This window comes from Mugil cephalus, chromosome 13 (genome assembly GCF_022458985.1).
Source record: "Mugil cephalus isolate CIBA_MC_2020 chromosome 13, CIBA_Mcephalus_1.1, whole genome shotgun sequence".
NCBI classification, from domain to species: domain Eukaryota; kingdom Metazoa; phylum Chordata; class Actinopteri; order Mugiliformes; family Mugilidae; genus Mugil; species Mugil cephalus.
Genome location: NC_061782.1, coordinates 2,776,584 through 2,801,191, shown reverse-complemented (window position 1 = coordinate 2,801,191; position 24,608 = coordinate 2,776,584). Strand labels below are relative to the sequence as shown.

Here is a 24,608-nt window from a genome sequence, read left to right as displayed (position 1 = left end):
TTTTTTTGTTTTTTAAATCAGTTAATCAAGTTGTAATCAAGCACTAATCAAATTGATTTCTAGGATTTGAGAAAGTGCTTTTTCATCACTGAGAGTCTTCATCACTGAAGCCTTTTCCTCCTCATACTGAGCAGTCAAACGTGGACATGTTTTGTGGAAAAAGAGCAGCATGACTCGAAGAAAAAACTTCTTCTAATGTATGTGTCAATATAGTCTGGAGAAAACAGAACTCCAAGCTCCTAAGATTAATCTACGTGCTGCAATTTAGGTGAAAATTACACATCGCTGCTGTGAGTCCTCAGTGGATGTGCTGTAATAATTAGCTTAGCTTTTACAGCTGTCATGTGATTGGACGACAGGAGCCGACCAAAACTAGCCGGCTGCCACAAGCCCTGTGGCTCCGAATGAGGTGGAAGAATACGGCATTTTAAGGAGCATCACCCTCATTAAATGCCTAATTAGTCATCTAAGTACTTTACTAGTTATTGCTTTGTGACTCTTTACCGACAGATATTTAAAGAGTCTTCCATGTTGACTCCCCTATACACTCCAGGGTATCATGGGTGAGCATTTAGCAAACTAAAAGTGCAGTTGCTGGAATGAATCCCTCTTGTGGACGCTGCCTCTTTCATCTCCGTTATGTCCGCTCCAGCTTTATAAATGATAAAGGAGCAGCGCAGCAGGCTGATGTCCAGCTTTGGAAGTGGATATGCAGAGTTGTGCCTGTATGTGCCAAAAAGAGCAGCGGTGATACAGCCTGTTTTTAACCTGCAGACTGGAATCCAAAAATGACCGTCGTAATTAACACTACAAAACAGTGTGGCTGAACTGGCTTGTTTACCGCCTCTCTGATCATTTGCAGCAGCTCACATTTTCTCTCTGCCTCTTTGGACTTTGTCGCTTGTTCCAGTATTCGTGTGAATCTCAGATCTCAGCTTTGATGAGTGACAAAGTCCCAATTGCTAAGAATGATGGCCAAAACTATGCTAGTCGTCACTTAGTCGCTCATTTTGTGCTTTAACGGCGGCTCCACAATGACTTGAGGAAGGTAGTTACTGTCAATGCAAAGTTGGGTTTTGAAAGAGTTTCGTGTTAAATGATCACTGGTGTGACGAGTGTGAAGAGACGGGTCTTTAAACTCCACTGTCAGCAGGAGAAGTTGCTCTGGCCTCTGTCTTTCCAAAGAGGTAGGACTATATTGTTGGCAACACAAAGATTCTCATCCGTCTTAATTAGTTTCTCTTCCCTTTGGCACTGCAGAGACGAGCCTCCGCCTGCCCAAACCATGACGCTCAGTCTTTCCTGGTGGTCCGTAGGAGATGCATAGCAGCAGCAGCAGCAGCAGCAGCAGCAGCAGCAGCAGCAGCAGCAGACAGGGCCGAGAAGGAGATCAAGAAGTCTGTTTCCAGTTCATTGACACTTTTATCGCCTTGGTTCACACGTCCGCTCTCTTGCCTTTCGCTGCTCTTCTATTTGATTTCCCGGAATATTCATTAATTCATCCATCCAGTTATACATCAGTCCTCTCTCCGTCCGTCTTTGTCTCTCTGGGGGAGGGGGGGGGGGTGTTGTCAAAGCAGCGTCTGATCAAGAGGCATGTCGTGGTCAGGAGGCGTCGAAGCTGAAAGACAAGAATGAGACGGAAAGTGCATTTTTTATTTTTTTTCATGCTCAGCAGAATGCAGGAATCCATCCTCCTCAGGTAAAGATGGAGGCTGATTTATTCACCCATTAGGAACTGCTTCATCATTAAATATTAACCCGGAGCCATCACTGAGCTGATGCATTAAAGCAGGGGTCATATCAGGGTGACCTCTCTCTCTCTCAGGTTTTTTGCACCACAACAAATCTTGCAATGAGGCTACAAGACGTGTCCATGTGTGATGAAGATCTACAACACGACAGAAGCTACTGCTGGGTTCCATTTGTAATTTTCAACTGGACCGTCCCCCCAAAGTCAGATTTTCTACTTAGAAAGTCATAGAATCCTCACTACCTCCAATTTGAGTTACCAAGATGGCCGCCCCATGTGTAAACAGTGATTAGAAACTCTGTTTATTAGCACGACGACAGAAAAGAGCTGCGCAAAAGCAACGAGATGTGAAAGATGAGGGAAAATAAAGTAAAAAGTAAAATTGTTTCCAAGCAGAAATAGTTCTAAATTAACTGATATTTCATCACGTTAAATCGAATAAGGACCTTGTGAATCAAAATCAAACATCCATTCAGGTGACTATAAGTACAATCCAAAAATGTTCCCACATGCTGCATTTTTCTCAAAGAGGAACTTGAAGGTAACTTGAAATTCATGGTCCTACCACACATTTAATCAGACTAAGAAATATTGAAAAACTGCAGAATTAATCTGCAAACAGAAGCTTCCATTTAGACATGTGTGATAGAGCTTCTGTGTCCATGATCCAGCACCTGCACATAACTCTCTTGGAAGTGTGTGTCTTTCCAAACTTTTTTCAGACTAAGCAATATTTTTATGATTATGCTGTGAAATATGAGAAACCCAACAGCATTATAACTCAAGTCTGAAATCTCCCGGGTACAGTGGACAGTAAGGCGAGGAGATTTCTTGTAGAAGGTGGTAGAGACTAAAACCAGAGTGAAAAGAAAAAAAAGGATAATATTTGAATTGTGGCAATAAGATTGGACTGTGTTCGTCTAATTCTGCTAAATGCAAAAACAAAAAAAACACAACGTGTTTAAGGGTTTCTGTTGGTTTCCTCTGCCAACCAGTGTCCTCGAAGCCAGAGAAGTTGTCATTCCTTTCCAGCATTTGTTCTTCATTGTACAGTTATGTGAAGCGTGTGACTCAGTGTGACTCACCTGTCCCAAAGCTTTACACTCCTACAGGAGTTGGTGCAGCAGCCGGCAGATATCAGAGCTGGAATAGAAAAAGAAAGAAAAAAATAGAAGAAATGCACAGAAATAATCAGGAGCTGGCAGCATTCACGGTGTCATCTGAATCACACACATACATAAAGAAAGTGCTCCACAGCTTGTGTGAAACAACCCCAATGTCCCTGCCAGTCCTCCTCCAGTCCTGTCACGGATGGACAGCCACTGGCATCCCATGATGACAGGATGATGGGTAATAGCATGTTACCCATCATCCTCCTCCTCTTTCATTTCGTTACCACAGACATGTCAGTCTGTCTGAATCTGTTCTAGCTGCAGTCATTAAAAAAAACACATTTTAAAACTTCTTAGAAGCTTCAAAGCCGCTGACGCCAATAAGCTACTCTGTGTTATAATGACAGTGTGATCAGATTTTCAGCTCTGACTTTTCTTGAGTCTTATTCTGAAGGATGAGGCGGTCGCACCAAATATTGTCACTGACAACCAGACGCACAATTATAGTGAATGAAGGAGGAAGAAGACGCTGAAATGGAAATAGTGGCCAGCGGCTTCGTCACAACACATGGTCCACATGCTTGATAGATAGATAGATAGAGATAGATAGAGATAGATAGAGATAGATAGAGATAGATAGATAGATAGATAGATAGATAGATAGATAGATAGATAGATAGATAGATAGATACTTGATCCCATCAAGACAGGAGGAAATACAGTCAGAAAAAATGGGTGAAAGGGTGAAAAATAAAAATATATTAGAGGTAGACGAATGCAGAATGTATAAAGGTATATATAAAATATGCAAAAATATGTTACATTTATATTTATACACAATGTATATATAAAGTGCACAGAAATATATATATATAAAACTATACAAAGTAAATAGAAATATTAGCTTTAAAGGTATATTAAAGAAAAATCTATACCAAGTATATGTAAAATATAGAAACAAATATAAAGATGTAACTAATTTAATAACTTATATATGCAAAATATATAATACAATATATACAAAGTAACTAGGGTGAACAGATTTGAAATTTATGAAAAATTTCAGAACGCTTCATCGGAGAACTCACACACAACGCAAATTCAATGTAAACATGTTTGAGGCTCTTGTAGAACAAGATCCCAGACAAGTTTCAGTTTAAAAAAGAGGACGTTTCACCTCGATGTGACATGTTTAGTCACGTGATTCCGTAGAAGAAGGAGATTTGACGCTAAGCAGCTGCCTCTAAAACAAAAGAAGAAGAAGGAGGAGAACACACTACAGGGATGTGGTTTTGGACCTAAAATAAATAATTACAAAAGGTCAGACTTGGCTAAAGCCTGACACGGATCTGATCATTTTAAAAAAGCTGTGCATACGGATCAGGACATCACGTTATAAAACGCTTTAAAAATCCGTAACCTTGACGCGACTCCAACAGTCAAATATTTAAAAAAAAAAAACTCAAGCGCAAAAACAAGCTTTGTGCACATCAGACACATGCTGCCGTTACATAACCTCCCATTTCTGACAGTTTAACCAGAGTGAAGCTAGCGTCCTGCCACTATGTGCTGCACCCGTCCAAGTGAGCATGTGGCACAGCAGCTGTGGGGACGGAGCAGGGCTGACCGATGACCACGGTCGTCCATCAAGCATCAAACACAGATAACCCACTCAGCGCGTCCGCCTGCGCAAAGGTGATTAATATTCTAATTAAAGAGTTCTTTGAATTCACTTGTGTTCCTACACTCTCCCCCTTTCTCAGTTTGTCTCCCCTCCACCCCGGACTGCCCTCGTTCTCCCGTTGACCTGCTTACTCCTCTGGTTGTGTCCCAGTGGTCCAGGCTGTCAGAGACACACAGAGAGGGAGACAGACAGAGGACAGGCCTCTGGGTCAGTTCACAGCTGTGTGCTCTGCTTCACTTCAACGCACATCAGTGTGTCAGCGAGAGTGATGGAGGGAGGGAGGGAAGAAGAAGAAGAGGGAGATGAAGAGGGAAATAGTGTGTGTGTGTGTGTGTGTGTGTGTTTTAGCATTGATTTCAGAAAGTGGAGACACACAACGCAGTCCCAAGCTAACATGCAATCAATACAAATTGGAAATTAAAAAAGTGACAGGTTAGACACGGGGAGCCGACGTTCAACATTGTCCTCTATTCACATCTTCTCAGGTGCGGCTGGTTAAGGTTATTGAGCACAAATCAAATGCACGTGTGCAGAGGAGAGGAACAATTCCATTTTCTGTTTTGTTTTATTTTTTAAGGAAGGCTCGTGTGCAGAGAACAGAGATGGGGGATCGCTTTGAACATGAAAACAGGCCTTCTGTCCACCATCAAAGGCAGGAGACACACACGGGTGGTTGTGTAGCTATCTTTGTGAGGACATTCACTAACGAGATGATTATAACGAGTCCCTGTCTCTTTACCCTAACCCAGCATAGTCGTGAAGGCAGAGGCAACCACCAACATGGAGTATATGTCCTCACTTTGCGCAATGTCCTCACTCTGCAGGTGTGAAGCTGAGACTGGTCCCCAGAAAGACACCTGCACATGAGACATAGTGTGTTGGTATGGCTATATCTATATCTTTGTGTGGACATTCATTGACATGATGCATTTCCAGTCCACAGGTGTCAAACATACGGCTCGCGAGCTAAAAGAGGGTCCAATCTGTCCCACAGGATGAATTTGCAAAGAGTACAGAATGCATGGTTTAAAACTGGAATGACAGTCAGATTAAAAAATAAAGTTATAGTTACAATAGTTATAGTGGAGGTCTATGGGGCATTTTTGGCCACGAAGGCGGTCCAGAGTATTTTACACCACATGAAAAACACTAATGCAATCAATCAAATCAAATCAAATCAAATCAAATCTTGACAAATCCAAGATTCCAATCTAACCATTGCACACACCACACACACCACACACACACACACACACACAACACACACACACACACACACAAAGGCAGTGGAGGGACAGTTCAGTATCTTTTCTGAATTCAAACGAAGTCTAATTTCTGCTTTGCACAATTATAACCACCACGCAGCTTTGCACACACACACACACACGCACATGCACACACACACACACGCACAGCACGCACAGCCACGCACAACACAAAGAGACAGTACACAGTAGAGAGAACATGTGAATAGGCTGCATTCATTTGAATACATCACCTGGCTTCGGGCCGACACCTGGACACTTGTGTTTTTTTCATGTGCTGGGCTTCTACAAAGGGATTTTAAATACATGCAAGTGTGTGTGTTGGTCAGTGTGCTGCAGTATAACTTGCATTAATATGCAAAATGTTCCTGTGTTGAAATAATAGGGACAAAAAAACAAAAAAACAAAACAAAAAACAAACAAACAAAAAAAAAAACAGGAGCTTCAAAGCGACTGGAGATGGATTGCCAGGGATAGCAGCTGTTGGCCTAGTTAGGAGGCCTGTCGTTAGCACAGGACCTCTGATCACACACACACACACACACACACACACACACACACATAAACACACAGACAAAAGGCTTACATTACACAAGATGATGCACATCCATGCACATATGCACGTATGGCCCAGGATGGAAGCCCAGAACCTCACACAAGCTGCCAAGCTTCGGCCGAACTTTGCCAGAGACCTTTATGCACCTGAATTCACGGTGCTGTACCGTCCTGTAATCCATCAGGAGTGTGGGTCAACGCTTAAGGACTTCATCTGCCAAATATTCCAAGGCTCCTCTACTTCCCTGTCCCACTTTCTCTCTGAGTTCACTATGTATCGTACAGATAAAAACTGCACACAAATTTATTTATTTGTAAAATACCCATATTTTATCCACCAACCCATAAAATGTCCTATTTCAGAAAGAGTCAGTTAACCAAGATGCTGGGCTTATTCCTTCTTGTGATGTTAACTGCTGCCAAATCTAGCATGTAATAATCTCTGATATTTTATACAGTATTTCTATAATATTTTGTATAGTTTTACTATACAAAAAACGCTCTCTCTCTATATATATATATAAATCTTCACATCCATATTTATTTAAGTATATGTACACCAGTCAGCCACACAGAGTAAAAAAATAAATAAACACTATGAAAGGACCTAGTAAAAGAATTACAAAAACTCCTTATTACTGGTAAATCACTGGTAAAAGAAAGTTTTGCAAAGTTTCTTGAAACAATTCTTATTTTTACTGGCCCCAAACACATCACAATAAAGGAAATATATGGTTTTGGGGGCTGTAAATATTTCTAATATGACTCTGTGACTGCAACTGGCAAGTTGCACTGGGATTCAGCACAGGAGTATTAAATGGTTAGAGGATCAGGCAATAAGTAAATACATGACTCAGTAGCTGTGTTTTCATCACACTTTTTTTTTTGCAAAATAAAAGCAATATTTCAGAAATTTTGATAAAATACAATTGTTCTTTGTACGTGTTTCCATCGAAAGGTGTTTTGCAAACGAGCTGTAACTCTCATAAAGTCTCGTCTCATGATATCTCATAATTCTGTTAAATTTCCGTCACTTTGAGGAAGATGGACTTCAAATAAACTGGTCACATGACCCCCTGCGGTTTTTGGAAATGTAGGTGCATGAAATTTACAAGAATTTCATGCATCGGCCTACAATGGGGAAATAGCTGAATCTGATCAAAAACTGTAAAAATGTCAAATATCACTACTTTTCTTCTAAATAAATGCTGACATTACACAATGCATCGTTCTATACTGGAATAACAGTCAGATTAGAAAATGTAGTTATAATGGAAGTCAATGGGGCATTTTTGGCCATGAAGGCGTCCAGAGGAAGTATCTTACACTGCATAAAAAATACTAATCCAATCAAATAGAATCTTGTTTTTCCATTATTGTGATTATAATAGAGATATTTAGGCATTTCTAGGGTAAATGGAAAGGCGGCAACTGACATTACATTCATGCCTGACTGTTACCATTCTCTTCAGTTTCGTATTGTGTGTTCAGGTTAAATTTTAAAAGTGTCTTTTTTCAGAGCCAAAAGAAGAAATGAGACAAACTTAAATTTAAGAATCTCAATAAGTATTTTTTTTTTTCTTCTCACAAGCACTTTTGCACAAGTAATAAATAAGACATGTTGTAAATTCAGGACTACTCTGCTCCTCTTGCAGAGGGAAGTTTAATCACAGTGAAATGTGTCAGACGTGCATACAGAGAATTCTTGGTCGACACTAACAGGTAACTGATGATGGCTGTGGATGAAACTGAGAGTCTGATGTGATATTTCATGCATTTCTTTAGAATAACGTAGAGATGTTTGTGCTCTGTTCAATATAAATAGCCTATTTGTTTTTCTCTAAATTGTGACAATCATTTTAGAGCCGTTCTTGATCAAAAGACAAGAAGAAAGCGTGTCCAACATTTACTTCACTGTTAACTCTGATCGGTTGGGTCTCTTGTCTATCGGCCGGGACATAAAACAGACATAACGAGCTGAAAGACGTTAAAATGCAATGCAGACGTGACAGGAACTGACAGTATAGTTGGAATTATGTTCCTGCTCACGCTACAAATCTGAAAATGGCCACACTGAGGACGTTAAGGCAGCAAGGACATGTAAGAAGACGCATGTTTGACAACTTACTCTCCACTTCAGTTGCCTAGCAACAACAAGAGGACACTTCCAGGCTTTATTTTCCTTTATTATTTGCAAGCTTCTTTGCTCTGTGTGGTGTGATTTTAGCCTTTAATGTGTATTGTTGTTACCTAATAGCAAAGAAGTGTGCATGAATGTGAGTGGTTGCATCTGCCTTTACGAAAAGAAAAATATTGTGTTTGTGTACAACCACATCTGTTTGAGCCCCGTGCTGAAAGTACAATCACCTGCACACTTAGAAGAGGAGCTATGTCCTAACTTTCCACAGTCTCGTTAATGCATTTCATGTATGAGTGTAAGTGCCCTGAAGAAGCACAGTACTTCTGCCTCATGGAAGAGGGCGCTAGTGAGCCATGGGTTCATGCTGCTGTTGCTCTTTTTTTAACTATTGTACGTTATTGTTTTTAACGTATTGTGATATGTATCGTATTGTGGGGGGTCGGATCTTGATGCACAGTCTGAACAGGCCTCAAAGATTGAATTTAATGACACTGTGGTTAGTCGCTAAAATATTTTCATACATGTTTCATGAGTGCACAAATATCAGCTTAACTCGCAACTTAGCCTGCAGTTCTAAGGCCGCTGCATAATCCTGCAAAATGTGATTCTCATTTGCATTTTCTGTAAGCAGTATGTGCACACAGGGAAGTAAAAGATCCTTGCAATTCACCGACAGAGAAAAGTGATAGAGAGGCAGAGATCATAAAGTGGAGAAAGTGGAGGGAGGGATGTGCGTGCTTCACCCGAAGTTACTCAAAGTGGTCGGTGAAAGACGCGGCAACCTTGAGCTTTTTTGAGACTCCTCCAGTGCTTATACTTGGTGTTCTTTCAACACACACAGCCTGCGTCATCCTGCCAGCGTGCGTCAGACTCATTGTTAGTCGTCCCACAGCCCTCCCTGTAGTTAGATTCAATCCAAAAGCGTCATTAGTTGGATGGAGGCTCATACATCATTATTTGATATCCAATGTTTTTATGAGATGCTCACGCGGACGTACCAGTTGTCACTAGCCGGGGGGAACAGATTGTCGGGGCTTAGCCAGACTCGAGGGTCATGATTGTCCATTCCAATCCAACCGCTATCCCGATGTCCCTAAAGGGAACCCAGACTAGGCTAAAAGCCGGTGATCTGTCCCTTTATTCTGCCCTGCTGGACCCTCATCCCCACAGACCACTGAAGGATGAGGAAACACGTGACATTTCGAAAATGAGAAGAGATCAGAATTAAGTTTCATGATGGAGAAATTAGGTCAAACTGAGTCAAACAATCAACAAACTGAGACCAGATAGGATTAAACACATGCAACAGAGAAGAACTGAGTCTGTGGCTGCATCAGACAAATTCATTTTTACACCATAAATCACAAAACTCACTTTCCACTTGTCAGTGTGTTCAAATAATCACAGTTTGAAGTGTTTGCTACGATTCAAATACTTGTCGCACACACTTTTATGTCACTGCTAAAGCCCCTGGAGCCAAGTTAGTCTCACTGCGCATTGAAGTTCCTCCTCAAATGTAATTTTTGGAGGATGGACGGTGTCTTTGAACATCACATCATCCGCTGTTTAACAAACGGTTCCAGGCGCTGCTTTAAATAATCATAATAGAGACGATTTTTCAAACATTGGTTCAGGGCACTGTTTACATCATTCACAAGAAGAACTGGGCCAGTATAGAGGGTATGCATTGACGTCACCGGGCCCCACTGAGTGGCAAAAACCTGGTGAAATGTATCAGTAAACACAGAGAGACCTGGAAATATGTGGATTATCAGATCAGATCAATTATCATCAGATTTACTTCTGTTTTCTTTGGCAGATATCTGTAAAAATGTATCTCTCACTGCTTTTCAAATCTGTTGGTTCAGTCAATCACACAACAGCTCTTCCTCAGCTCTTCCCCAAGCTTTCACTTAATTAATTTTACAATTTAGATGCTATTAAAACCTATGATTCAAACTAATGCTGCTAATCAGATGTCAGCTAGCTGTGAGTTCAGGTACATACCCTCTATTGGTTTTATATAAGAGACGTTGGTAACTTCCTCTGTCTTCTAAGGTTTAATCTGCTTTAGATGTGGTCTCAGTTTATGTTTACATGGCGCTCAAGTCAACTTTGTGCTCTCTTCCATTGTTATTAAGCTTCTACCGATGACAGTCAACACTTAATGCAGAGATCCTTCACATTAACTCCAGTTCCTTGTTGAGTTTGGACCTGAGTCCATTCCCAATGTTTTCTACAGGCTTTAAATCATCTGTCAACATTATTTGTTTGTACTGTACTTCATGCATCCCATCCTGATGAGGTGTAATTAAGGTGAGAACCAACATGTTACTTGCCTGGAAGGATTTTACTATGTTACAGCAAAGATCAGATCATTTTGACCTTACGTGGTGATGGACAGACTCCGCCCTCAGTGCTACGGATCCTAAAGAAGACTTATCCCTTATCGCAGGTAGCTGTCCAACTGTTTGTGGTGATAATTCCAGTTTAATATGTAAATTATTAAGTGCTGTGAGCATTTCACGTGTCACATTTTAAGCACCAGCTTAGGTGGTTCAGATGGTCAGAGCATCAACTGTGAATATGTTTGGATTTATTTTACCGGCAGTCGAAAAGCTGAAGGTATCCACAAGAATGTGGCTTTAATTAGTAAATTCCTTAATAGTAGCAGCAGTGTAATAAATGTGGTCCCTGTGTGTGTGTGCAGTACCGTGACCCCAAGCAGCTGAGCCTCACAAAAACTCCTGCATTTTAATTTGCACCGAGAGCAACGATGAACCACACACACAACATATACACACAACAGACATGCAAACACGCATGCATGACCATCTGTCGTATAGGCAGCGCCACACCTGACCCTGCTAAACGAGCAGAGCACCAACTCTGTAAAAACCCTCACACACACACAGCAAAAGATTTAATTAAGGACGGGAACCATGCAGCCGTGTGCCACACTCAGTGAGTGAACGTAGGTGGAAAGGCTCCATCTCCCTCTGACTTTAGAGTCAGTAATAATAGTAATCGAGACGGGTCATTGGAGAGGATTCAGCCTGTTTAACTCCGGCTCCATTAACAGATGAACAATGGCAAAAAGAGGCCTTTCTCATTTCCCAAATCACCTCTAAAACCGATACTGTGATGTAAGAGCCACAAATCCTCAAACCCATTTAGCTGAGACAGGAGGGCAAAATGACCCATATCTCTGCGTAATTCTGAACATTTTTTTTTGGTGATCTTACCATCTACCTGCTCTTGAGATAATTGCTGCTTTACAGGATTTGTTGGCAACAGGCTGGAATAAAAAACAATGCCAACCAGAAAGAAAGGCTTTCATGAGCACCTCTTTATACTAATGTCCAACAGCGGATCAGGGTTTTCTGACAAACTTACATAGGAGAGTTTCAATTTTTTAGGTGCGTTTGCATGAAGAATATTTGAAGAGGAACCTCCTCTGTTCTCACATAATTCATTAGATGAATTATACAAGCATGAAGAAATGCAAAACAACTATAGAAAAATGCAAAATGGCCACAGATTATGAACAGATTCAAAGAGACCACAAAGAAAAACAGATCAGAATAAAATTAAAATTTCCTACAGACACGTCAAACGACTAAAAACAACATAAATTGTCACAAATTACAGCAATAAGATTTCAGAAAGCTTTAAATTTACAGCAATGAGACACCATTAAGACTAAGAAAATACCACAAAGATATTTAAAATGGCAATAAAGAAATTAAAACTGAGGAAAAACATTTAAAAGGAAATACCAAACACAAAATGACCAAAACCAGACACGAAACGGACACACAAAGACTAAAGATGATCACAGAAAGATTCAAAATGATAGTAAAGAGATAAGAGAAAACATTTTTCACACATAGGCCATAGGTAGTACAAAGTACATAGGACTCAGCACTTCCAAAATTTATATTCATTTTTAGAAAAGAGACCTGAGCCCAACCACGGAGCATTAATGCACCGTGAGGCCCAATCAGTTCATTTGGTTACTTACTAAGTGGTCACAGTGGGAAGGGGCAGCAATTTGATAATAGGTCCATGCGCTTGAAATACAAATTCATATATGAAAAAATAGAAAGTGATACAGCACAAGCTCCTTTCAGAGCCCAGGATACAGTCTTAAAATAAGACACTTTTCACGCAATCAGAAGTCGAATTAGGGCCAAATGCAGGCACAAGGCAACAACCCCTCATTGGTTTCCCATCAACAGCAACAGCTAAACTTTGTTGCCACTGCTAAATAGAGTAAATACTAGGGATGTCGTGATCGCCATCTGGCTTCAGACCAGCCTGATGTTCTACCTTCCACCATAAACCAAAACCACGTCTCTTCAGAATACGCAACAACAACAACAACAAAACCTGAGCGCTGCAACGTTTAACAGACGAGAAAAGTTTCCTGGAGACGAATGTTCCAGAGAGGGTTAGGGAGTTTATGGCAGCGTTGGAGGACCAGAACATTTTTTGGAGGTACGAGTTCCCCCTCTCCACGCCACATTAACTTTGATTAAAGGGTCTCTGGGACTCTGGGAAAAGACAAGTAAAGACTTCACAAAGCTACAGGAGTGGAGCTTTGGAACTTAACTAAGGATCAAGACGATACTGAATGTTAAAAGATCGACTACCACTGTACAAACCAGTGTCTTGAACTTCATATTCAACAGCTAATAGACCAGCAAATGGAAACTTAAATGACAATAGTTTGGTTTACACAGAGCCAAATATTCTGATTACAACAGTTTAGAAGCTCAAACCGAATGAAAATGCTCGATATAAACACCTCATTCAGTTTCACAGGGGTACAATGTTCCTCTTCTTAAATCAATCGAAAGTCATGTAGGGGGTGAACTGAAGTGAATGAAGTCAGGCTCCGTCCTGTCTTGACATAAATGCACAGTGACGTTCGAGTGATGTTTCCTTGAGCCTGTTTTTAATGACAACTCCGAAAGAACTAGACATTATCGCACGATTAGACGGCAGAAAGAACAGAAATATTGACCTGTTTAAAAAGGTCCATCAAAAATTAATTGAAGCTGAGATAGATCGAAGCCTGGAACAAATTCAGAACCGCTGCTGTAAGGCCAACACAACAGCAAATGTGAATATGACCCCACAAACTTTCCGAATCAAGTCGTTGCTTTGATAATAAAAGCTTAAAAACAATAGCAACTACTGCTGATAAATCATTAGTCTGATGAAAAGTAGAGCTTCATGTAAACATCAGATCTGAATAGATCACCTCACATGTAAACAGTTGACCTGAAACCTTCAATCAGAATGAGAAAAAAGTCTCTTTTATTTTAAAGACGTCATAGTCATAAGCCTCTAAATCTTAATTGAAAACTCGCCAGTTGGCCAGTCACCACACAGATGGAAACAGGAGACAGAACACAGATCTTCAGCGAGAAGAGTTATGGGAAATAAAAAGAAATTGTGCTGATTTATAGCGAATGTGGGGAAATGACAGGAGTGGGAAAGATGAGAGAACGGCGGGATGGAAAATGTCAGCGTTTAGATGGACGAACGCAGGGCTCCAGCTCCTGCTGTCTGTCAGGATCTCTGGGGGACGCAAATTACATTCCAGTTTGACACCAAAGCAGCCTCAGTTCATGCTGCACTGATGTGTGTGTGCACACACACACACACACACACACACACACGCACACACACACACACACACACACACACACACACACACAAATCTCATTCATTTCAGAGCTAGTCTAATTCAATTAGGCCAGCACAGGCTAAATGGGCTTATCTGAACAGCACAAGCTTGTTACATGAAGCCTTTAAGCCCTGTTGGTGTGTGTGTGTGTGTGTGTGACAGAAAGAGATTTATTCAAAGCATGAAAACCACAAAAACCCTCAGTGTTAAGAGGAAACCATGAATAGAGAATGATTCTGTCAATTTTTACGTTTCAGCTGAGTAACTAATGGGTTTGCATGCACAATGCTGAGTATATTAGTTTTCTGTTTTCGTATAGGCATAACATTATGACCACCTTCCTAATATTGTGTAGGTCTCCCTGGTGCCTCCAAAACAGTTGTGACCTTCTCAGGGTGTCCTGTGGCAACACAATCAGTGCATTTACACGCACAGCTTAATGGAGCTATGCTCGAAAATCGACTTTATGAATGTGGAACAGAGAAAACCATGTCCTCTTCCTCCACACTAGGTGGCGATATGTGTCTTGTCAGCAGGTTAATACGGCCCCCGTTCCTTTTGACCTATTACGTCATGCATTTCAAACAACAACTAGATGGATCATAGTTCAGCTTTTTTTAAATCTCGTATATAATGTGTGCGCTACTTCTGGTGCAGATAAGATGGCGCTATCCCCTCATGTGGTTCTTCTACCGGCTCTATTTACCTCCTACTTCTTCGCCGACCGGCTTTCTTGGACGTTTTCGTTCCGGGGTCATACACCAGTGCAGTGGTTGTGGAGCATGAACACACGTTGCCACATTATTTGGGGGTCTGGATAAAGAGAACTCAGAATTTAGTCGGAGTATCGTGTCCAGTTAAAGTCGGATTAGGGCAATAATTTTTCACGTGCATGTGAACGCACTGAATGTTGTTATTGGGGGAGGGGCCTCTGTGGATCATCCCACAGATACTTGATCAGTTTGGGATTTGGAGGCCTGTTCAACCCCTTGAGCTGTTCTTCATGTTTTTTAAAGTTGTTCCTAAAGCGTTTTTCTGTGTGTCAGACTTGGTTGAAGTCTGATCTGTTATCCTGTTTCTTGTTTGTATTTCATAAGCTTCTTCCATGCTGTTTTGTGTGCTGCTCTACCTTCTGTCTGATTATGATTGGTTTCCCCTTGTGTGTTCATTAGTTTCACCTCTCAGCCTGTGTGTGTTTATATAGTCAAGGTGTCTGTTGAAGTAACCTCTGAGTTTTCCTTGCTGATGTAGCCTTGTTTATCCTTGTGTTTCCGTTCCAGTCTTACCTGCTCCCTGAATTTCTCGCTTCTGTTTTTTGGGCACACACTACACAGTTCTAGATTTTTATAAGTTTAATTTAAGTTCTTTTGTTTCCAGCTCCTGTGTGCACACCTCTTCACCATGCAGCACAAAACACACACACACATATATATATAACACTTAATGACTTTGAATGTTTCTGTTTCATAAAATACTGCACAGAAATTTATTTTGATGCATGTGTATATCGGACACTCGAAGCCCCAGCAGACCACTTGAGCTGCACATTATCTCTGGAAGCAGCATGTATTGATACTAGCAGCACAGCTATAAAGGGTGGAAAATCACACAGTGCCTTTTCAATTATTTAGTGTACTAAGGCCGAAGCGCTGAGAGACCATTGCAGTTAATGACCTCAATTTGTAAAGGTGATGGGCTTTGATGGAGGCCGCTTAATGAAGATTTACACCAGCTGTGTACAGGGCAGCGGCGGCAAGAACCGGAGAGCTGCTTTTAAAAGGCAGGTGTTGTATGCTGCTGGTATATTCTAGAGTCGCCGGGCAGAAAGATGTTAATGGCGAGGGAATGAAAGTAGAATGAATGAGAGAGGTGGAGGAAATTAGTCTGGGATCAAGCAAGAGCCGTGGCAAGGTACTGGCTGCAGAGAAAATAAGACAGTATGAGAATAAAGATGAGTTTTGGACTGTCTCTGTTCTCTTCATGAGACTGAGCTTTCGATATTTTTGGCTTTTCTTGATGCTTTTCTTGTGAAGCAATCCCTTTAAAAAATATATTTTAATACATTTTTGATTTCTTACTTGGTCCAGTCCTCCCATTCAGTTCACATCTTGTGTTTAATCATCAAGCCATCGTTGTATTGTACATCCACCAAGTGTCAAATTCCTCAGAGAGGCCAGATGATGGCATTGTTAACATTTATTTATTTTCATAAAGGCACACAATCTACCGGCTGATTATGAGCATCTGTTCTAGGTGATTGTTTTCCCCTCCCTCATTAGTTTCACCTGTTTCTCTGTCTCTGCACCACATGTATATATAAGGTCCTGTCTTTCACCACTAGTTTGTCATTCTGTCTGTTGATTCAAGTCCTCCTGAATGTACCAGCTGTGTTTCCTATGAAGTTCCAGCACGGTTTCAGTATTCCCCAGTTCTTAAGCTCCGATTAAGTTTTTTTGCACCCAACCAGACTATAGCTACTTCCTATTAAGGTTTCTGTTCCATTGTACAATCGAGGAGACCAAGTGTTTGGCCCCACCTGGGAGATTTGGTATGCACACAGGTGGAAGAAGATGCCACCTTAATCAAATGAAAGCTTGTTTTTATGAGGTGAGGTTGCCAAATTTGCTTTGAACCAACCATTTAGTGTGCAACTTCCTTAATGTTGAGAAACTGGTGCACTGGAGACTGAGTCGCTGGTGTGGGAGAAAGAAAAATGACCATGATTTAACTTGATAGTGGATTTGGAAATTATGTATATATGGCCTTGTACAGACCTATGTACATATATTTGGCGTTGTCCCACATGTGGGACGGTATGTCTCAAGTGATAGTTTTTTCTTTTTATATGGCAGAGCTTTTCTGAACCTAGCTGGTGTTGCTGCCAGCTCAGGGTGGATCTGTGCTGACTCAGATGGGAAGAATTAGTGTGCAAAACTAATTAGACTCAAGCAGGCTCCAGTACAAACGACTGTTAGTTTGGGATAAAGTCTTTGTTCTTGTTTGAGGATGAGAACAGAAGATTCTCCTCGTTTTATTTGCCCAACATCTTAATGGAAATATGCATGGTGTTGCTAAGGACACGCGCACCAATTTGAGATGCAAACATACATGTATGTGTATTTATAGCATGCAAGCCTGTTTTAAACAAGTGCACACAGATGCATGTACTACACACACTTTCAGAAATAGACATAAAACACACAAACTTAAGCATGCATGCACACAGATTCATGCATTACTTTGTGTCTGCATCAGCAGCACACACACACACACACACACACACACTATATCATTTATTGGGAAGCTGGAGTCCAGGGCGCTCATTAGATGACTCCCCACTCTGAATGCTCAGCCTGAGAAGTGAGTCTGCAACTGTTTTCAGAATCGTCTCCTCTCTGTCTCCTCTGTGAGATACAGATCACTCACCACTTACGAGCTGATTCATCCCCTGCAACAACTTCCTGCAGCGTGAGGAGATTAAGTGGATGTGAATCATATCGTAGCATGTAGCATTTGTATTAAGTATGAATGGTACAAAAAATAAAAAAGTGAGGGGAGAATTTGTGTGCCAGAAATAGGTATGAACTACTTTCCATCTGTGGTCCTTGGGCAGGTGCACAGAACAAACACCACAAACTAAGTACTGCTCACATTTATATAAACTGCCAATGCACAAGCAATTTCATAGGTATATCAACATAACTATGAGCGTGGTCATTGTGTGCAACCATATTATCCTTAATTTATTACAACTAAGAGTCTAATTCACCAGTCACAGTAATGTCGATGATGCTCAGTATTGATTTTTCCATTACATCAAATAGATTAAAAGTTTTTAGCTCAGCTGGAAACATATTATCAATCAGGCACATTCTGATCAATATCAGGCTTTAGTCAAGCCTGATCTTTTTTTTAGTTAGTTGTAGTTTTAGATCCGCCATAAACCAAAACCATGTCTTTTTAGCATCAAAACATCTTCTTCCGTTGACTATCATCAAAACTGCCAAAAGTCAAAGAAGTAGAACCAAAATCACCTGAGTAGGAGGTTGTTATTTAATGCTACCAACACGAACAAACACTGGACACTATGTTTTAAAAGAAGAGAAAAGTTTCCTAGTGAAAAAATATTGCAGAGAGGGTTTTAGAATTTATTTAGAGAATGCAGATATTCTGATGTCAAGGTATGAGGTAAGTAGGGATGGGAAGTAGAAGTAAGTTGAGAAAAGCCTTTATGAATCTCCAGGGGAGGACATATAGTTTATTCAATATCGATTCTGGACTTGGATCGGCCAAAATGAAATATTAAAAGATCACATCCCTAGTGACAAGGCAATGTTGTGGAATCATAGAAACATGACCGAGAACCCAGTATCCAAGAGAGATGCTTATGGAAGTGAGACGGAGCACTATAAACTAAATGAATTCCCATGTTCCTGTCACCAAAAAGTAGCTTCAAATAATGTTGAAATTCTCAATAAATCCATTTACAGCCCAACTATGCTCCAGTGTCTCTTACACTGTATAGTCTCACTGCGAATTCCACCACTTGGCAGAAAAGATGAGGAGAAGTGGCATGTGATAAACTGCAAGTGCAACTAAAATGCATACGCTTGGTACTGTATGGTAGTGAAATATATGAAAAATAATGCAGCAGCTCAGCTTACGGGACAGTACATCCAGCAACTATTGTTTCCCGGTAACAGCTGAGTCAGGGATCCTGCCTTCACCTAAGGTTCAAAGCTATTTCCCATGGCCTCAGCTGTAATATAGAGCACTTCGACTCAGCACGCTAGAAATCCTTACTGCTGCCGGACTACCACAGTATAGCACCTACACGCTCACGTTTCAGCAAACTGCATCAAATACAGATACAGCCAGTGATGCAGCAGTAAATACAGACTCAACTACTGGTGTGTGACCTCCAGTGTGCAGTCTGGTGTTGGCAGAATTTCAGGAGTGCTTTTAACTTTTTACCTCTTTACCTGTTTTTACAGTATTATTTTGCTGGTTGGTTCTCAGCTACAAAACATAAATGCTTTTTAAAATTAAACGTCCACAGCTAGCTACCAGAAGTTGCCAGGATGCAGGAAGTTTGATAGAGTGTCACAAAATCCCAGATGTCAAAAGAAGCTTTTCCAGGAACTCTGAACTGTGCCTGATGGTAAAAGATCCTTACTCTTGCTTGCCTTTACTTTTCAGGCAATAGGTAAAAGACAGAACCTGGTAGGGTTGTACTGAGCGGTATTGGGAGATATATATCAGGACCATTTATTTGGCATTTTGGACAAGCCTGATTTTTTTGGAGTTATTTTAGGTCTGCCATGAACCCAAAACACGTCCTATCAAAATGTTGTCTTCCTTCGCCATTTTAACGACGGTTGGCTAGCATCAAAGCTGCAAAAAAACAATCTAAGTAGAAGAAGAAGAGGAACCAAAATCATCCGCTGTGTGGTAGAACTTTACCATGGAAAGTGAAGTCGGTCAGACAGAAGTTTTTGAATTGTAAAAAGTGAATGTCTGGTGAAGTGGTAGTAGGTGACTGCTATTGCGAATACTACCAACTTGATCAAGTCCACTGAGGAAAAAACTGCATTGAAACAAGGAGCACACAAACTGATCGATCAAAATAAGAATTGCAGCAGAGTGAACTTCTGTATAAAAAAGAATCAATTCCATATTTGATAATCTTCAGACAAGGTCAAGTTACTAGATTTTTTTCCAGAACGTTTCAGGACTTTCCTCATTTGTCATGCAGATGGTTCAGATGATGAAATCAAATCGAGTCAAACCAATTGAGGTCTTACCACCAGATAGGATAATTTCCTAATAATGCAGGACCCAACTTGGTTGACTTGTGGTACAATCAACTTAACATGTTTGTAATTACAAATTTATCAAGATTTTTTCCAAAAAAGTCTTAATCCACAAAATTGGTGCAATGAATTCTAAAAGTATCATCTAGTGTGTGTTGCCTCGATACTGTTTTGGCATAAATTAACTGACTAAAGCCCATTAAGCTCTGCTGAGTATTTTCTGTGTAGTAGCTTTCTGGAATAGCAACTGTAGCCAACTAATGTGTCTTAATTTGAGTTTGCTCATATCTTGTGGATTATAAGAATAAGATCCAGGTGGAAAAATACTGGGAATAATTTGAGGTACACAAGTGTTCAGATGAAGATCAAAACCTGATGACACTAACTAAATCAGTCATAGTCATTAAAAAAAGTCATACAGTAAAGAATCAAAATACAAGATAAGAGTTACCATGTGCCTACCGTTGTACAGAGTCTGGTGGTGGGGGGCCATCTCCTCTCCCACTGCCCTCCTTTGACCTCCATCCCTGCCTGGAGAACCAGTGTTGTACCTCCCTTTGCCATGCTCATGCCCGGGGCTGTGCTGGTAGTGATGGTGGTGCCGTATGGACTCCGGACTCCCAACGATCACCCGCCCTTTCCTCAGGTGCTCAGGTGTCCCCATCGCTGCCTGCTTGACCTCGAGACTCCCACTGCTGACCCCAGCTGTGTTCGTCTGCCAGTGTCTTTTACTCAGCTCTGGACTGGACTTAGCTGAGCCCTTCCCACATCCTATAGGCGCCTGTCCCGACATCAATAGCTGTTTCTGCACCAGTAGGTCAGAGCTGCAGGGTTTGGGGTGGGAGTCACATGGTACCCTTGCGGGAGACTTGTGACTGTGTTTGTCCGGGCTGTGTCCTCGAAGGCCACGTGGTTCCAGGTTGGTGAGGGAGCCTCCGCGGGGGCGACACGACTGGGGGAAGGTGTGGTATTCTGGCGTGGAGCTGTGCCTCCTGCCGGAGGATTCGCACGTGTCTCTCGTTTGCTCAGAGGAGGCGCATCTAGATCCAGAACTGGGGCTAGAACTGGAGCCCAGGGGAGGGGGTTTGTGGTGGGGGTTATCGGGGCTATCCGTGCTCCCTGTGCTGGAGGTGCTGCTCCCATCTCCAACGTCCCGCAGGAGGCCGGGCGCCGGCACGCCACCACCCAGCTGAGACAGACTGCTCTGACTGTCTATGGAGCTCCTGCAGCCGGGACCTCCCTGCCCACCACCACCACCACCTCCTGCAGCCACGGCTGCAGACCTCTCTTCCTCCAGCATGAGGCACACCTCCTTGAGCTCCAGGTTCTCCCGGATGACCTCCACCTGCCGCTGCTCCAGCTCCTTCAGCTTCTGCAGGTAGATGGCCACCTCCTTCCTCATGAGGCTGGCGCTGTAGCGGCCGAGGCGCTGCCACTCACGCGACACCCGCTTCCCCTTCTGTCGGTCGTCGTCCAGGAAGCAGCACAGGTCCCGCAGCTCCTGGTTGTCCTCCTGTAGTTTCTGGTTCACGTCCTGGTTTACATAGAGAAAGAGATATTAGAGGGATTACTTTGTATAGATTTTGTTGTGTATATGGTTGTATTTTCAGGGTTTGTTTTGTTTATTCATTATTTCTTTGTGTTCTAGTATTTGGGGGGTGGGGACTGTTGTGTTCTAATGACTGGACAAGATGGTTCACTGTCCTTTGTTCTGTAATGCAAACAAGAAAAAAGAAAAAATCTAAATAAAAACTAGGATTACAAGCCCATATCTAATGTGAAAAACTGTTCCGGTGTGTGTGTGTGTTCTTGTACAGCTATCATCCTGAGGACCAATTTATAGTTTCACACCACCGGAGTGAGGACATTTCTGCAATGTGAGGACATTTTGGCCTTAGGCTACATTTTGGATGAGGTTAATGAACTGGGGAAATGCATTATTATGTCAATGAGCGTCCTCACACAGATGTGTGTGTGAGTGAGTGATAGGTGTTAAAATTACTTAAAGATTTTGGACTGACTGGGACTCATCTCTGGGCCTCTAACAAGCAAAAACACTGAATGGGTTTAACAAGAACTCAACCAGTCAGCCCTCTGCAGCTGCAATTAATGGTTACCGTCTGCCCATTTATTCCCCATTAACTGATTAACCGTTCAATGCATGACCTGACAAAGAATGGTTCTAAAAATATACATTGCAGCTCCCTGCTCCAGTTAACATCTTCAGATATCCCCACAAACATGTGGTTTATAATGGTTTACTGGGAAGAACGTGCTAATTGCAGCTGTATTTTGAGTTCTTTCTTCAACCAGAATGAAAGCCAACAGCTGGTAATAATCTGATGAAAGCAATAAACCTTTATTCCCGTGTGTGGAACATTCCAGGCACTTCACCTCTTTTTCTAATTTACTCGTGTATGCATCTGTCTCCCTGCTTTAATTATTTTATACTCCTGGGTATTCAGTGACCATTTTGACCTTAGCTCACTGTCTGTAAAAAGGCTCCCTCTTATCTAGATCCTGTCTACATCATGCTGCTGGCTTGACCCCAGGGGCCCTGATACAACCTGACTCCCCGGAGTCTTCTCTTCCCTCCCTCCCTTCCTCCATCCCACCCCCCCACCCAGCTCACCTTCAAACTCCGGATCTCGTTCAGGTGCTGCTGGAGCCGCCGGTTAACCTCCCGCATCAGATTGCCGTGCTCCACGATGACGCCCCTCTTCTCCGCCTCAGACCTCCGGAGCCGCCGCACCAGCTCGTCTTTACCCCACTTTAGAAGCTCCTGGTCGGTGATTTTGGAGATGTCCTCGGCCGGACTATCTGCGCTTTTGGGCGGCTGCTGCTGTGCGCCCTTTTCCATCCTTCTACCCCAACTCTGGCTGAGGCTGACAGTGTAAAAAAAAAGTACTGCGTTTGTTAAATTTGAGAAAGCAAAGAGACCAAACCAAGCCCCAAAATATGCAACTCTAATCCAAATGCTGTTCGGGATCCCCCCCACCCACCCTGATTACGTCCGTGGAATTACATCTCTTTCGTTTTGATTGCACTCCTGTCCCACGCCCATGCTGCAGCTCCGAAACCCACCCGGCGCTGTGCTGCTATATCCCCGCTGTTAGAGCATCGCTCCCTCCTGCCGATGCGTCTCCGACTGAGCCCGTTGCCGGCTTGGCGGGGCGGGTTCTCTCCAGGTGCATGCCGGCCGCTTTTGCGCACTCCACCGCTCCGTGCGCTCTACCGCCGTCCGGAGGGCGACGAAGGGGGGAGGAGGAAGAAGAGGAGGAGGGCTGCGAGGAGAGTGTGCAGGTGCATAGCAGAAGATGAGGTGCGGATGGATGATAAGGTGCGTTAAGAGTGGACTCCCTATTCTCTCGCTCCCTCTCTGCGCTTCTTGGTCTGGTGGCGCCATCTGCTGTGGCTCCGGTCTGAACACCTGAGCTGGAGAAAGGTTGACGGGATACATCAGTTTATAACTAATGCAGCTAAGAATGTGGACAACTCGACTCTTCTTGGAATTTTAAATACTAAGTAATTCACGGAACAAGTTTTGTTGCAGTTGCTTCCATAAAATAGATAAAACAACTTTGTAAGAAACTTAATCACCTTTTTTATAACAAACTCTCATTTTAATTTAGATGATCAGGGCACCAGCTCTTTTGCACCAGCCACTGGTGAAAGGTTTCACAGATAAAACTACTTACAGGAATGTGCTTTCTGTCTGTGACATAACCCAGACATTGGAGCGTGGTTGTTTTCTGTGATGATGTTGCCAAAGGAGGAGACACAAACATCCAGTGATCTGTGTGGACGGACAACATGCTGAGAGATTAGTCTGTGAAGAAATCCTGTTTAACCACCACCAGGCTTCTTCCAGACAGGCCGGTCGGGCTGCCCTCGTTCTGGCACAGGGACAAGAATGCAGTTGAAAAAGATGCACTATGTTGACTTTGTGAGGTGATTTCCATTAATAAATAATATCCACAAATAACATTGAGTTATTATAACCTCAGGTTCAGGAACAACACCACGCCCCACATCGCTCCATTTCCCACGCTTCCCTATAAAGACGCATCCCAAACTTCTCTCTCTGTAAAAGCTGTATTTGTGTTATCTGTTGTGTGACTATTGTTGTGCAGGCCTCTATAAAATGTGACTCCTGTTTTGCCATGTTTTAGGAATGAAATGCAATCCATCGTTTTTACTATGGTCCAATCAAGTACTATATTGCGGCCAGTTAGCAATAGCATTTTGCACTTTAGCTTTTATTTTTGCAATAAAAGCTAGTTGCTATTTTATAGACCTCCAGAAATGAATTTCCTGCACTAGCAATCCATCACCGTAGATGCATTGTTGCAGTAGAATTCACCATTTATATGATGTGGTCCCCAGTTGAGTTTTTATTTTTATTATTGTTGTTGTTCTCTCTCTCTCTCTTTCTTTCCTTGGACACCTGCCAATGGGACAAGAGATGCAAATTAGCCACCTGGCTACATTCCCATGCATATTTAAATTATAAATGTTCATTAACATGGTTTTGTGCTAAAAAAAAAAAAAAAAAAGAAAAAAGAAAAAGAAGGCAACGAACCAAGAG

At 42.1% G+C, this 24,608-nt stretch overlaps 1 protein-coding gene across 4 annotated transcripts; it reads right to left on the bottom strand.

Moving 5' to 3' along the window:
• Positions 1 to 24,608, bottom strand: ccdc85a (coiled-coil domain containing 85A). 4 transcript variants are annotated; one of them, XM_047603961.1, is made up of 5 exons: positions 23,023 to 24,608; positions 22,653 to 22,905; positions 20,483 to 21,554; positions 2,839 to 2,896; positions 1 to 1,621 (listed from the first exon to the last, which is right to left on the bottom strand). In XM_047603961.1, exons 2-5 carry the CDS (start codon positions 22,878 to 22,880, stop codon positions 1,606 to 1,608), a joined length of 1,374 nt encoding a protein of 457 aa, XP_047459917.1. In that variant the 5' UTR covers positions 22,881 to 22,905; positions 23,023 to 24,608; the 3' UTR covers positions 1 to 1,605. The 4 variants fall into 4 exon arrangements, 3 of the variants coding, with proteins under 3 accessions (XP_047459917.1, XP_047459916.1, XP_047459915.1); XM_047603960.1 differs by having other exon boundaries at positions 23,105 to 24,607; XM_047603959.1 differs by lacking the exon at positions 23,023 to 24,608 and having other exon boundaries at positions 22,653 to 23,015.